The sequence below is a fragment of the Diplotaxodon limnothrissa genome, linkage group LG3, assembly GCF_057381915.1.
Source record: "Diplotaxodon limnothrissa isolate DT_005_m linkage group LG3, D_limnothrissa_male_GT1.1, whole genome shotgun sequence".
Lineage (NCBI taxonomy): Eukaryota > Metazoa > Chordata > Actinopteri > Cichliformes > Cichlidae > Diplotaxodon > Diplotaxodon limnothrissa.
The window spans coordinates 58,287,273-58,302,466 of record NC_140598.1 but is presented as its reverse complement, the minus strand read 5'-3'; the positions used below and the strand labels follow the sequence as shown (position 1 = coordinate 58,302,466).

The following is a 15,194-nucleotide window of genomic DNA, read 5'->3' as shown; positions in this document are numbered from 1 at the left end:
GCACTTGGGGATAAACATGACGCTCGAAATTAATTTCTGAAATCTATAATTAGCGTGCTTGTTTGGAGATAATAATACACCACAGCTCCATAAACTACACCTATCTTCAAAAAAATAAAAAGGCAAGCGACGCTGACCACATATGAAACGTTGGGGCAAAAACAGATCAGCTCAGAAGAGACGTGGTGGTCACAAGCTGACTAATAACGTCTAATCAATTCCCGCGTGTGGCTGTTTAACCAACAGTTACCAGACTGGAGCGCTGACTTAATAAATATTTAAAGTGGACGGAGGGGAGCCGCAGCTGATTTGCTGATGTCAGGGAGCCAGTGCAGCATTTCATGGTGCAGGGTGGAAACGCGCGCTGCCATCTGCCTCGATCCGTGCTCTCTGCAACCCTCACACATGAAAGCCCGACAGGAAAGATGCCGCCAGCTCTCAACATTTGGGCATTGTTCCTCGTGTCGCTGTGCTGCCTGTGTCAGCCGGGTCATTTAAAAAAGCCTTTCCGATGCCCTTCAACATGCAGCTGCTCCAAGGAGTCCATCATCTGCGTCGGGTCCTCCTATATCCCAAGAATGACCCCCAACGAAATCACTTCTTTGTGAGTAGATGGCCTGCACTGTAAAGATATATGTTTTAAATGGAACAGTACGTTTTCCGCAGTGCATACATGCAATATATGCTCGAGCCACAGCCTCAAGTATGATTCTATAGCTGTGCGCATTTTATAACACCCTATAAAATAAGAGCTGATCGCAAAAAGCAATGCAGTGTTTTTCTCCCTGTTTCCTCGCCGATCACTTTTCAGCATTTTACTTTCTCCTGCTTGCTCCTTGTTTTTAGGAGTATCGTGAATGGGACTTTCAGCGAGGTCAAAGAGGCGATGTTTTCCCACATACCATCTCTCCAGCTATTGTAAGGATACTTTGCCAGCCTTTGATACTTCTAAAATGATTTGATTGGTTGACATTTTTAAGTAAAGGTTCTTATCGGGCAGATTTCAAATTAGTTACTTTTAGTACATAAAGCATCAGTTTCAAATGTTGGGCATTAAAATGGCAGATGCATCATTATGTGAGGCCAATAATGGAGTCACGACGGTCATTATACATAAAGCATTGGTTATAGCAGCACGAATCAAATGAGGCATTTATGCTTCTGTAGCACATGGGGTATTACTTTAGTGGAGATAAAGTAACGATTTATAAAGTCTGTTTGGTGCATGGTTAAGCTTTTTAGTAGCCGGGGCTTTTCAAATGGTGCACACCTGGAAATAAATAATGGAAACCCAAATCTGAGCTTTTAGTGCTGCCCAGTACCTACAGTGTGCTCAACCATCAGTCTGCTTTGTTACAACACAAGTGACAGCTGTGATGTCAGCCTAAACAAAGGCGTGGCACTAGCCAAAGTCATCATACACAATAATTCTCAGCTGAATACTTTATTTGGTAAGATGTAGGGTGGTTTTTTTTTCAGTAAAACATTGAATTCAAATGACAAGAGGCCATAAAATATGATAATATAATAACTAATTTAACTCAATTTTGTTTGGACATTGCTTTAATAATTGTGCTTACAGCATTTGGCTCTGCTTTTGGAAGCTGAAACATTTTAATCTGTTCTATGTTTTAGAGAAAAGCCTGAAGCGTTGCATTTCTGCAGTTGGCTGCACTGTAATTGATTGTATGCTTATTTTTTTTGCAGGCTTCTGAATTCCAATTCCCTGATAACTGTAAGAGATGATGCATTCTCAGGGCTACCACATCTGGAGTACCTGTGAGTTTCTTTCTTTGTTTGTTTTTTAATGAAAGTAGTTTAAAGAAAATAACTGAATATTCAGTTCTCTACATCAGTTTGGTGAAAATAGACTTGCGAGGTTGTTTTAATGGGAATGAAGCTTTTCTGTTGGATGCTGGCATTTTTCCAGCGGGGTAGGCAGCTGTTGGTTACACGCCCTCTAGTGGTTCCAGTACAACTAGAAAACAATCTTTGTTTCTCTTTTCATTCATCACACCAAAGTACACCAGCTTCTCTACTGGGTACACCCCCCTCCCCCCCCTCCCAAAAGATGCTCTATTGGACTGAGACCTCGTGATTGTGGAGGCCATTTGAGAACTGTGAACTTATTGTCACGTTCAAGAAACCAGTTTGAGATCATTTGAGTTTTGTGACATGGCGAATTAGCCTACTGGAAGCAGCCTTCAGAAGATGGTACACTGTAGTCAAAAAGGGATGCGCATGGTCAGCAACAATACTCAGGTAGGCTGTGATGTTTAGATGATGTGGCCCAAAGTGTGCCAAGTAAATATCCTGAACCATTAACATAAGGCAGGATGGAACCATGTTTTCATCTGCTTGCACATTCTGATCCTAGTATCCAAATGTTAAAGCAGAAGGTGAGACTTATCAGACCAGGCATAGTTTTTCCAGTCTTCTGCTGTCCATTTTTGGTGAGCCCCTGTCATTGTAGCCTCAGTTTCCCGTTCCTCTCAGCTGACAGAGCGGCACTAGGTGTGGTCTTCTGCAGTTGTCCGCTTCAAGGTTCAGCAACTTGTGTGTTCAGAGATGGTCTTCCGCACACATCGGTTTAACCTGTTGTTATTAGAGTTTCTATTGCCTTCCTATCAACATTAAGTAGTCTAGCCATTCTCCTCTGACCTTTGGCAGCAAAAAGGCATTTCTACCCAGAGAACCCCTGCTCATCCCAGCAGATCAGCAGTTTCTGAAATACTCCACAACCATGCCACATTCAAATCCCCTTTCTTCCCCATTTTGATGCTCAGTTTGATTTTCGGAAAGTCGCCTTGACCATGTCTATGTGCATAAATGTATTGAGTAGCTGCCATATGATAGTGGAACAAGTGTACCTAAAACGTTACTGGTGAGTCTATATGCACATATTCCAAAGTCTTGCAAATAACAAAATAAACAAAGCCTTTCACTGAACCATTGCCCCAGAACAAATACATGTGACTGTAGCATCAAGTCATTGCTATTTAACAGAAACATCAAATACAAGGGTAGCTATGATCACAATCAGCTCTTACACAACTTTTACAAACATTATGGTATAAATTGACTCTGGAAAGCTCACCAGATTCAGTACAATGTCAGAAATATTCTTTCTGAAACTGAGATAGCAAGAATATAGAAAGTGCGCTCAACATCCCCCCAACAGGCCTCGTTATATATTGTCTTGTATGTTTTCAAATTGTTTGATTATTGTAAAAAAAGAAAATATGTACATTATATAAAGTGTGTGTAGCTGCTTTTTTGAACCTTCTTTTAATTGGTAGCTGTAGCTAGGGAGGCAGAGCAGCTCCAGTCTGCATGCCAAATATTCTTGGGCAAGATACTCAAGTTCCTCTCGGTTGTATCCATCAGTGTCAGTGTTTGATAGAAAACACATCAATAGAATATGCACAGAAAAAAGTTCTGGTCTGAATTAGACAGGTTTCAAGGATTTCGAGTGCTCAGGTAGAATAGAAAAGTGCTGTACAAGAACCAGTCCACTTACCATTTGGTTTACTAGCTGTAGCTGCCATCACCAGTGTGTGAATGTGTGTGTGAATGGGTGGATGACTGGATATGTAAAGCGCTTTGGGGTCCTTAGGGACTAGTAAAGCGCTATATAAATACAGGCCATTTACCATTTAGCTGGCAAAATGTTGAAATTGATCAAAAATATACTTTTCTTTTTCTTCTTGTTGATCCACAGATTCATTGAGAGTAACAAACTAGAGACTACATCAAAATATGCCTTCAGAGGACTCAGGGACCTGACTCACTTGTATGTTCCAGTGACTGAAAATACAACTGATGCATGATTTAATGATGTCTCTTTTCATAATCAACTGCATTTGTTTCCAGGTCTTTGGCAAACAATAACATTAAAGCCTTGCCCAGGGACCTCTTCATTGACCTTGACTCCCTTATAGAGCTGTGAGTTTGTACATAGTAATAGGTAAATAGCGTACTGTGTAATTCTTGCAGTCTGTCTTTCTCCCTGTTCAGCTGTGAAATACAATATTCTCTTTCTGCAGGGACCTGCGAGGCAATGCCTTTGAATGTGACTGCAGAGCCAAGTGGCTTATGACGTGGTTAAAGAACACCAATGCCACAGTGTCAGATGTTGTGTGTGCTGGACCAGAGGACATGAAGGGCAAGCGCCTCAATGATATGACCAGCCTGCAGAATGAGTGTGTCTCCACAGGTGAGAAACACCTGAGCCAGCTGCCCTTCTCTCATGTCCAGCTGAGATCAGGATGAGAGAACTCAGCAGAGTCATTCTAAGAAGTGTAGAGGGCATTCATTTAACGTGGCTTTGTTGGTTTGTGTAAAATACATTTCCCAATGTTCCTTTCCACAGATTTCATCCTTCATCAGTCTGTTGCCTCAGAATCGTTGTCTGTTGACACATTCAGCTATAAGAATGATGTCTACGTGGCCATTTCTGCTCCCAGCACAGAGAGCTGTATGATTTTCCAGTGGGACCACATAGAAATGAACTTCAGGACTTATGATAACATCACAGGTAAAGTTTGATTTCGCCTTCTGCAGGAAATGTGTCCTAACTTACGACATAACTGGAAACCCCTCTTGATCCTGCAGCGCAACCTTCTAACCGTTTAAGTCCTTGCAGGCTGTGTCGACCCAACGTGTAGTTACATCTCTCAAGAGGTGCATGTCAGGTTACGTGGAAGGTTAGGTGAAGGGTTAAAGGGCGTTTCCAGTGACACTGTAAGTTAGGAAGTCTAAATCACACATTAGGCTAACAAACACTCCCAGAATGCTTCCAGTTTCATTCTCACGCGATTCATGTGTTTCTCTGCCCTTTAGGTCAGTCCATTGTGGGGTGCAAATCTGTCATCATCGAAAATGAGGTGTTTGTCATTGTGGCTCAGCTGTTTGGTGGTTCCCACATTTACAAGTTTGATGACGACCAAAGCAGGTTCAATAAGTTCCAGGATATCGAGGTGTCCAAGATCTCTAAGCCCAATGATATTGAGGCCTTCCAGATTGGCTCTGATTGGTTCTTTGTGATTGCTGACAGCTCAAAAGCTGGCCTCTCCACCCTCTACAAGTGGAATGATAATGGCTTTTATTCGTACCAGTCACTGCACGAGTGGTACCGCGACACGGATGTAGAGTTTCTCGACTTGGATGGGAAAGCTCACCTTATTCTAGCGAGCCGCTCACAGGTTCCAGTGATCTACCAGTGGAGCCGGAGCAACCAGAAGTTCATCCTGCAGGGTGAGATCCCCAACATGGAGGATGTAGTGGTTGTGAAACACTTCCGGATCAAGGAGGAGCTCTACCTGGCTATGACGCGGTATATCGGTGATTCCAAAGTTCTGCGTTGGGGCACCAAACAGTTTGCTGAGATCCAAGCTTTGCCCTCTCGAGGCTCCATGATTCTCCAGCCATTCTCTTTCAAGGAACGTTACTATCTGGCTCTGGGAAGCGACTACACCTTCTCACAGATCTACCTGTGGGACGAGGACAACAAAATCTTTGACCGCTTTAAGGAGGTGTACATCCAAGCTCCACGCTCTTTCACCGTGGTATCTACCGACCGCAGGGACTTTATTTTTTCCTCGAGTTTCAAGGGAAACACGCAGATCTTTGAGCACATCATCATCGACCTGAGCTTGTGAGGGGCTGTGCCTTATTGTCCCTTCTGAAATCAAATGTCTTCCACTTGAAAGACAAATTCAAGAAGGAAACAAAAGAGAAAGGACCTTATAAACTGTTAAATATCCACACCTTCATAGTTTTCACTCACAAAGTAGAGCGGGGTCAAGATGTAACGTGACTATTTCTGAATGGCCTTGCACTCATGGATCCTCAGACTTTCTGAAGTACTACCCTTTCATAACTACTACTATTCTCTTAAAAATACCACTGAAGTTTATGACGGGTTAAAAAAGAGACATTTAATTGAATCTATTTGGATTTCTCTTTTTTTTTGTTTAATATCTTTCTCTCAGTAGTTTTATGCAGCTAAAAATACATCAGGACCTGAATGAACGTAACAAATTTAATCTGATTTGTGGTGACTGATGATGGATTGATTGATTTTTGCCACCTACCTGTATCCTCATACCCTGTGGTAACGTACAGTACCTTGCCTTATCAACACTGGGGTCTTTTGTTTGATGGTTACACAGCGCCTCCTTCTGGCCGTGATGAAGTACCACACCCCTCTGCTCTTTCCATTACAGGGAATGTCTAGAAAGCACAAACCTTTAATTAACTTAGCTGAGATCATAGAGTGTAGCTGTTTGTTGGAAGGTGTCTTTGTAGATGCTGTAGATTATAATGCATACAGTAGGAAGCAGTGGTTTGTTGTTACAGTTAGTAAAATATCCAGGACTTGACCTTATACAAATTCATTAACGGAGAATCAGAATCAGAATCGTGTTTATTGGCCAAGTATATGTGCAGACACATACAGGGAAACACAACAGAGAATCGCCATTTAGATACAGCTTCTAGATCTGCTGTAATATAAGTACAGAGAAACTTTATCAGTATTGCAAAGGAGCTGTGTTTAGATGATGTCAGGGAAAATAAATCTCCTGATATGTTTAAAAAAAACAGTTTTGCCCAATTAACAATTTTTTTTTTTACTAACATCTGAAGTCAGAAGAATCAGAGGCCAAATTTGTATGACCACAAGGAAGGAAAATAAATGTACATGTAAATATATCTTCAAGCTTTCAAATTTTTATTCTGCTTTTGGAAATGCTGAATGTTGACAAGCTCCAAAATGTACATAAACCAAGGATTGTAATGTCACCACCTGTTTGAATGGACCTTTGCACTTACAAAACTCAAATGTTACTGCAGCCTGCAAGTGCATGACATTCAAAAAAGGGTGTTTGCCAAATTCTTTTTAGATAAACCTAACAAAGACTAAAAGTGCTTCTAGGTTAACAATATGCAAGCGTTAAAAATTCTTTTGTATGATTTTGTTTAAGCCTAATGAATGTTCCTCTTAAAAATATGATGTAATGTCAAAATAAATCTGTGAAAACATGACTTCTGAATGTGTTTTGTGTTGACTGATAATCAGGATTATGGTTATAATTAGAGTTTTTTTTGTGTCACTGTAGTGATTAATCCCTGACACTGATCATTAAAAATAAAACTTCCCTTCTTTCCCTAAAAAAACCCCCCAAAACAGATTATGATTGTAAAGTTGCACAAAGAAATTAGAAACAGTACTGTCTGGTGTTTGAATGGTCACAGATCCAAAAGTGTAAAACCTGATAATGTGCAGTCCGTATGCAATCTGACCAGCACTAAAATCTCACCATTATATTCTGCCGTTCACATGTCAGTATTTCAGACACTCAAACACTTAAACACCTCAAACCCACTGTCAAATATGCTGGTTCAAGTGTGGCGATTTGAGCTTCTTCTGCAGACACAAGCAATAAAGCACCTTGCAGTCAACGAACTCCTCTGTATGCCAAAGTTTTTTAGAGTCAAATGTGAGGCTGTCTGTCTGACAGATAAAGCTTCTTCTAAATTAGGCCATGCAGCAGGATAATGACCCCAAGCTCAGCAGCAAATCTACAGCATGGAAGTCCAGACCTCAACCTGACTGAAATGCTGTGTATAAAGGAATGCTTGCAAATATCATTGATTTGAATTTATTGCTGCTAACTGCTGGTTCTGTAAACTACTCAATCATAGAATGATTACGATATCAAACTAAAACAAATGCCTGAATCCTAAATTGTGGATATCCTGTTGTGATGATCTAAAATGTAACACTAAATGTGATTAAAACACGAATGATCTGGACTCCTGGGCTGAACGACCGTGAGGATCACCAGCCCGAGGAAAACACAAAATACACATGACTCTGTGACAAAGACAATTCATTCTTGAATGAAGACGTTGATCAGACACATTTAAAATGCAGCCAATTGTGTTTATTATTAAGCTTTTGGGGAAATAGAAGGGGGGGGGGGGGGGGGGGGTTAAAGTAGAGGGTAAAAGAAAGGGATAGAAAGGAGGAAAGAGCTAGAGGAGAGAAAACCCCAACAATCCCCTCTGAGCAAGCACTAGGTGCGACAGTGGATAGGAAAAACTCCCTTTAAAGGAAGAAACCTATGACAGAACCAGGCTCTAGAGGGGGCAGTCAACTGTCGGGACTGGTTGGGGGGTGAGGGTGAAAAGAGAGGGAGAGGGGGGAGGGAGATGGGACAGGTGTTCGGAGTTCAAGGGAGCTAGGGGAGGGAGAGGTGTCAAGGTGTCAGGAGAGAGGGAGAGGGCAGGAGAGGGGAGGTCAAAATTACGATGGAACAGAGGTGGAGGAAGACGAGGTGACATCAGCAGTGGAAAAAGTAGAAAGAGAAGAAAAAGCAGGAGTGTCCTTCCTCCAGAAAAAGCGGAACCGTTTCTTCTTCTTTTACAGGAGCTTTTCCACGAGAACCTTTTTCTCTAGGATGAGGGTTCTCAGCTGATCGATTGTTTCGGTATTCTCCTTCTCAAGTCTCCTGCATGTTTTCTCCACTTCTTCTAATTCGGCTTGTTTGTCTTTGAGCCTTCCTTTCAACTCATTAGATGTTGCCTCCTGCATTACCTTTGCCTCCTGCATCTCTGTATAACGCTCTTGTAATTTGTTGTGAGTGTCTTCTAACTGCTGACTTTTCCTCTCGGTTTCTTGAAGTTTGCACTGCAGGTCTTCATTTGTTTTCTCGAGCTGCTGCTTTAGCAGCTGCACCTCAGTGTTTTTGCACTTCAAGGTGTTGGAAAGTTTCTCGAGTTCGGTGTTTTTTGTCAGCATGTCATTGAGCTGACTCTGCATTGCTGAGCACTGTTTTTGCAGTTTCTCCTTCTCTCCTTCCATCTCAGTTGCTTTGTAGTTCATTTTCTTGTAAAGTTCTTGCAGCTTTTGGTTTTCTCTCTCAAAGTCCAGGAGTAAATGTTTGTCTTCTTTCTGCTTTATGTCCTGTTGTTCTTTCTCTTGAAGCAGCTCTTGATATTTCTGCTTGTGCACTGCAGTTTTATCAAGTTTTACTTCAAGGACTCTGCATTTTTCCTCCATGCTTTGGAGTTGGCACCGCATTTCTCTCTGGTTTATTTCCAGTTGTTCTTTTTCTTGAAGAATCAGGTCATTTCTTTGCAGTGCTTTATCAAGCTTTGTTTTCAGCTCGCTTTCTTTCTGTTGTTGCTTTTTCTCTTGAAGCAGTGCTTTGTATTTTATCCCCAAGTTTTGGAGTTCTATGTCCTGCCGTTTCTTCTCTTGGAGGATTTCTGTATTTTTTAGCAGAGCTTCATCAAGCTTTAATTGCAGCTCCTGATCCTTTTTGTCCTTGTCTTTCTCATTTTTCTTCTGCTGGAGGATTTCTTTGAGTTTTTCTATTGCTTTATCAAGCTTTGCTTTGAGCTCAAAGTTCCTTCCACGCACGTCTAGGAGTTCCATTTCTTTCTCCTTCTGAATATCTTCCTTTTCAAGAAGCTGGCTGAACAATTTATCTACTTCAGCAGTCTCTCATTTTCTTCTCTGAGGAAGATAATCTCCTTTCGTTGCTTACAGTTTTTCTCAAATGCTAAAACACATGTCACAAACGTTACCACCAGGTCCCCCAATGTCCAAACACAACACCCTTCTCTAAAGCTACATAAACACAACCACACCTTCCCACTGCAAAACTCAAACTCCCACACCAAGAGAGCAGCTCGAAGCTGTCAAAACTGTAAACACTATACACAGCATTACACACTACAGCAAAACAATTGAAAACACAATGCTCAATTTGTGAGAAGGTTCTTTGGTTCATAACTGCCAATGCATATTTTTATAAACTGTACAGTAACGGATCGTCATAGAACCCTGCAGAGGATTAGGCATTTAGATTTGTGAGTTTCACATGAAGACTATAAATCTATAAAAACATCCTGCATGTACGTACACTACTGTAACACAACTCAATGCAAAAACAGAATCTATCGCACACAACAGTACTCTCGGAAACATGATCAGGGTGTGAAGTCTTTTTTATTGTCTACACGGTCATTTTACAGTATTACACACAGTCACTGTGCGGCATCATGTCGCCGACCTGCATTGGGCCACATCACCTCATCCACATCACAGGCTATATTGTCCCTTGCTAGGCACCGCGGGAAAAACGCCCTGGAATGGCGAATCCATCCCTGGAAGGCCTCCACTGGGATGTCAGCACAGGCCAGCTCCATTGCCCGTACGAGGTTCTCTCTTGTGTATGGCTGTCTGTCATACACCTTCCATCTCCATGATGAGAAGAACTCCTCTATAGGGTTCAGGAAAGGGGAGTAGGGTGGCAGACAGACGTTTAAAAAGTGGTCACTGTTGGTGGTGAACCACTCTCTGATTTGGTGTGTCTTGTGGAAGCGGACGTTGTCCCAAATGATCACATACATGTGATGTGCTAGCCTAGGATGGTGTTGTTGACGGTCCAGGAGGATGTCTTTTAGCTCCTCTAGGAAGGTGAGGAGACGTTGGGTGTTGTAAGACCCAAGGACAGCATACCGGTGGACAAGCCCCTCCGTACCCATAGCTGCACAAAGAGTAATATTACCCCCCCGTTGGCCAGGAACCTCAGTGATGGCTCTCTGGCCAATGATGTTACGGCCTCTTCGCCTTCGTTTCTGGAGGTTGAAGCCAGCCTCATCCAGGAAGAGGTACTCATGGGGTCTGGCCATCGCGTCCAACTGCATTATCCTCTGTGAACATGGGAAAGCGTACAGGTGTTCAGAACGGTCAATCAGGTAGCACAGTATTGTTCAGAAGTAATGTAGGCTACTAAGCAACACAGTATGTCCACTAACTGTACTGTGGACATGGATGTATACGTACTTGCACATACTCGTAACGTTGTCCTATGTGTCGCGCAGAGTTGCGCTCAAAGGGAACCCTGTAGACCTGTTTCATCCTCATCTGTTGGCGCCGGAGAACTCGGTCTATTGTGGACACGCTGACAGCATCAATGTTCTCAAAGTTTACATTATCTGCAATGACTGTCTCTGATCTCTCGGAGTCTAATGCAGTTGTTCTCACGGACCATATCTGCAATGAGGGTTTCTTGTGCCGCTGTGAATATGGCAACCCTCCCACCTCTATGTGGCATTCTTTCAGCTCTAAAGAAAGAAACATGTGTTGTCAATTGACTGATTTATATGTAAAACTACATGTAAGGTAACAGACCACTTTCACAGGCCTGTAAAACTGTAGTGTGACAAAGAAAGCAATAGCGTACTATACCTGTTGTGTTGTCTAAATGCCTTGATAATGGTGGCCACGGTGGACCTACTCAGGTTTGGATGTACTCTTCGTCCCGCTTCAGCCATTGTCATGCCATGGACAATGGCATGATCAATTACTGTTGCTCGCATATCATCTGTTATGATGGTGCGAGGTTGTCTTCTTCTCCCACCTGGACCTTCTCCTCTCTCTTGTTGGCCTCCTTGTCTTCCTCCTCTACTCCGAACTCCTCTTCTTCTTAGGCCTTCACCTCTTCCTCCTCTGATCTCATCCCCTCTTCCTCTTTGGCCTGCAGCTCTTCTCCTTCCGCACGCTCGAATGCCTTCATCCATTGTGATTGTTTGGCATCTTCACCAAACTATGCTTTCATAGGTGGGGTCACATCATTAGCAACAGGTGTCTTCAATTTTGAGTCGTTGTGTGTAGTGACTGACGCCAGGTGTGTTCCCTGTGTTCACAGATTGGTGACTGTGGCAAGCATTTTGCATCACATGGGCTTTCATTTGAGAATATGAGCAGAGTTGTTTTGCAACATGTGTTTTGGCAAGGAAAAATGTGTTTAGATTTATGAGTACAGAGGGTTGTGTTTTGTGAATTGTGTCTTCATGTGACATGTGTTTATGGTACTGGTATATGGTGGCTACATTTAGTAAATGTGTTTAGACTACTGGTCATTTGGGTTACAGGATTGGCTTTTGTGTTTTAACATTTGAGGAAAACTGTAAAAAAACTCTCTGCCTGGGCCGGGTGTTGTTTGTTGTGCTGTCTCAGAGTGACGCTGAAAAACTAGTTCATGCATTTATTACTTCCAGGCTGGACTACTGTAATTCATTATTATCAGGATGTCCAAAAAACTCCCTGAAAAGCCTTCAGCTAATCCAAAATGCTGCAGCAAGAGTCCTGACAGGGACTAGAAAGAGAGAGCATATTTCTCCTGTTTTGGCTTCCCTTCATTGGCTTCCTGTTAAATCCAGAATTGAATTCAAAATCCTGCTCCTCACATACAAGGTCTTAAATAATCAGGCCCCATCTTATCTTAATGACCTTGTAGTACCATATCACCCTATTAGAGCGCTCCGCTCTTGCTCTGCAGGCCTACTTGTTGTTCCTAGAGTATTTAAAAGTAGGATGGGAGGGAGAGCCTTCAGTTTTCAGGCCCCTCTTCTGTGGAACCAGCTTCCAGTTTGGATTCAGGAGACAGACACTATCTCTACTTTTAAGATTAGGCTTAAAACTTTCCTTTTTGCTAAAGCATATAGTTAGGGCTGGAGCAGGTGACCCTGAATCCTCCCTTAGTTATGCTGCAATAGATGTAGTCTGCTGGGGGATTCCCATGATGCATTGAGTTTTTCCTTTCCAGTCACCTTTCTCACTCACTATGTATTAACAGACCTCTCTGCATTGAATCATATCTGTTATTAACCTCTGTCTCTCTTCCACAGCATGTCTTTTTTCTTATCTTCCTTCTCTCACCCCAACCGGTCGCAGCAGATGGCCGCCCCTCCCTGAGCCTGGTTCTGCCGGAGGTTTCTTCCTGTTAAAAGGGAGTTTTTCCTTCCCACTGTCGCCAAAGTGCTTGCTCATAGGGGGTCATATGATTGTTGGGTTTTTCTCTGTATCTATGAAGCGCCTTGAGGCGACTTTTGTTGTGATTTGGCGCTATATAAATAAAATTGAATTGAATTGTTGTGCTTGTTCATGAGATTTTCCTCATGCATTTCTTCCAAGCACATCTTCTGAACTTGAATATTGTCTTCTTGAGCCAGAATAGAAGAGCTGGGCTTTACTTTTTCTTTTCTTGTGTGTTTTTTCAGAGACATGTTGGAAAGTGTAAAAAGTGTCACGATTCTGGAAGCCAAACTGGTTGTCACATGACATCACCCCCCCCCCATGACTTATGATGTGTTGCTAACATTTTGGTTGTTGTGATGATTCAAATTTGTTCAGTAAACTTCATCAAATGAACATGTGTTGACATAAGCATATATTTGGATCTCATATCTTCTCATTAAATGTAGCTAATGTCCAATAAACTGAACTCTGGGACTTACCTAACACTAATATTTCACATATTACTTCAACCTACTAATTTAATTAAAGGGTTTTGTATTAAATTATAACGGAATAAAAACCCCACAATGCACATGTGCAAATAACAGTAGCCAGCTGCTGCCACAAGAGGGTGATGAATTAAAGGTTCACAGAGAGATCTCTTTACTTTGGGACATTTAAACAATGTGTATTATTACATTTGATTAAACAAGCACTGCTTTTCCTCCAGGCTTCTAAAACTCTTTCAAAGTTTCTTCTTTTCAGTCGTTTTCAGTCCAGTCCTTGTACCAAAAAGTTATCTCATGAAACTGGATGAATGGAGGACAAAAGAAGATGTTTCAGACCTAAACCCCCACTATCTACACCAGCTGAATAGCATCTGAAAATCACATCTTTAACAGACAGACAAAGTCCAGCAAAGTCTCCACACAGGACCTGAGAGATGCATCTGAACCTTCAGTTCACTCCAAGATCACACATGTGCAGGAGAACTGAGTGCTGCTGTCAGATTTAAAAGTGCTTTAAACATGATGATACCGTCTTTGTTAAACAGCAGAATAGGTTTATAAAGTATCATTAACTAAAAGTGGTGAAATAAATATCTCTAAATCTACTAAATGTAGACTTTTAAATTTCGGACAGTTTAGTATTACAGCTGCTGATTAAACAATAGAGACAGATGTGTAGTAAAACTTTTATTTAGTGTTTCAAGTCAAAAACAAACAGAGCAGAGATACAGAGAAAGTCTTTTGATGAAAAAAGAAGATACTGAACGTTGAGTTTCCCCTAATCATGGGTGTGCAGCTGGGTGAATGAGGCTGTGTCGAGTGTTCAGACTGAGTAGAAATGCACTGTGCTTCTCCATTTACATCCTTTAGATCCAATCTTGACTCTTTTGCCCACTAAAATAATAAATCAGTACTTTTTTCTGTATGTAATATAATCTAAAGCATCCACAGTAACATTTTCCACCATACGACTGCACTCTAAGGTCAGCACGGTGGTGCAGTGGTTGGTACTGTTGCCTCACAGCAAGAAGGTCGTGCATGTGAATCTGCTGGCTGCTGTTTGCATGTTGTGTTCTCTGAGGGTGCTCCGGCTCCCTCTCACAGTCCAACAACTCGCTTTTTTAGGTTAATTGTTGATTCTTTTGGGAAATACAATCATCTATTGGGAATGTGATCATGAGTGGTGAACTGTATAGTGTGTACCCTGAGTTTTACCTTGTAAAAGCTGGGATAGTCTTCAAGCCATCTCAAGCAACCCTTAAGTGCTTAAGAGGAAGGAAGAAGGAAAGGAAGGAAGGATAACTACAGTTTATGATCTCAGCTGTGATTATTAAAGGTTTGTGCTTTCTAGACATTCCCTGTATTAGAAAGCGCAGAGGGGTGTGATACTTCATCACGGCCAGAGGGAGGCACTGTGGAACCATCAAACAAAAGACCCCAGTGCTGATAAGGCAACATGCTGTCCATTACCACCAGGTATGAGGACACAAGGTAGGTGGCAAACTCATCTGATCCATCCTCAGACGCCCCAAATGAGAGTAAATGTGTTACTTTCCTTCAAGTCCTGCCATATTATTTTGTATCCACAAAACTATTAGAACAAAAATATTAGAAATAAATTAAAAAGATAAATCCAAATAGATGAATAGATCTTTTTCTTTTTTTTTTTTTTACCTTCATGAATATTTTCAGGAGAACAGAAGTGGTACTTATATAATGGTAGTGCCCATTGCCTGAGATCCTATGATTGTAAGGTTACTGAGAAATATTTTTATTTACACGGTTGTGGCACTGATTCAGTCTTTAGCACTACGGTCACCCCGGTGTGTCGGCCACAACACCATTTAAGGCCAAACTGTCTCAGAGTA

General features: G+C 41.8%; 2 protein-coding genes across 2 annotated transcripts; one reads left to right on the top strand and one right to left on the bottom strand.

Moving 5' to 3' along the window:
* Positions 1 to 341: 341 nt before the first annotated feature.
* LOC146636663 (leucine-rich repeat LGI family member 2-like) lies at positions 342 to 5,660 on the top strand. The gene is made up of 8 exons (XM_085350977.1): positions 342 to 604; positions 847 to 918; positions 1,708 to 1,779; positions 3,722 to 3,793; positions 3,874 to 3,945; positions 4,047 to 4,216; positions 4,373 to 4,537; positions 4,843 to 5,660. Exons 1-8 carry the CDS (start codon positions 342 to 344, stop codon positions 5,658 to 5,660), a joined length of 1,704 nt encoding a protein of 567 aa, XP_085207103.1.
* Positions 5,661 to 10,059: 4,399 nt separating this feature from the next.
* Positions 10,060 to 11,352, bottom strand: LOC146636662 (uncharacterized). Its single transcript, XM_085350360.1, has 4 exons — positions 11,267 to 11,352; positions 11,018 to 11,142; positions 10,862 to 10,965; positions 10,060 to 10,728 (listed from the first exon to the last, which is right to left on the bottom strand). Exons 1-4 carry the CDS (start codon positions 11,350 to 11,352, stop codon positions 10,060 to 10,062), a joined length of 984 nt encoding a protein of 327 aa, XP_085206486.1.
* Between the last annotated feature and the right edge of the window lie 3,842 nt (positions 11,353 to 15,194).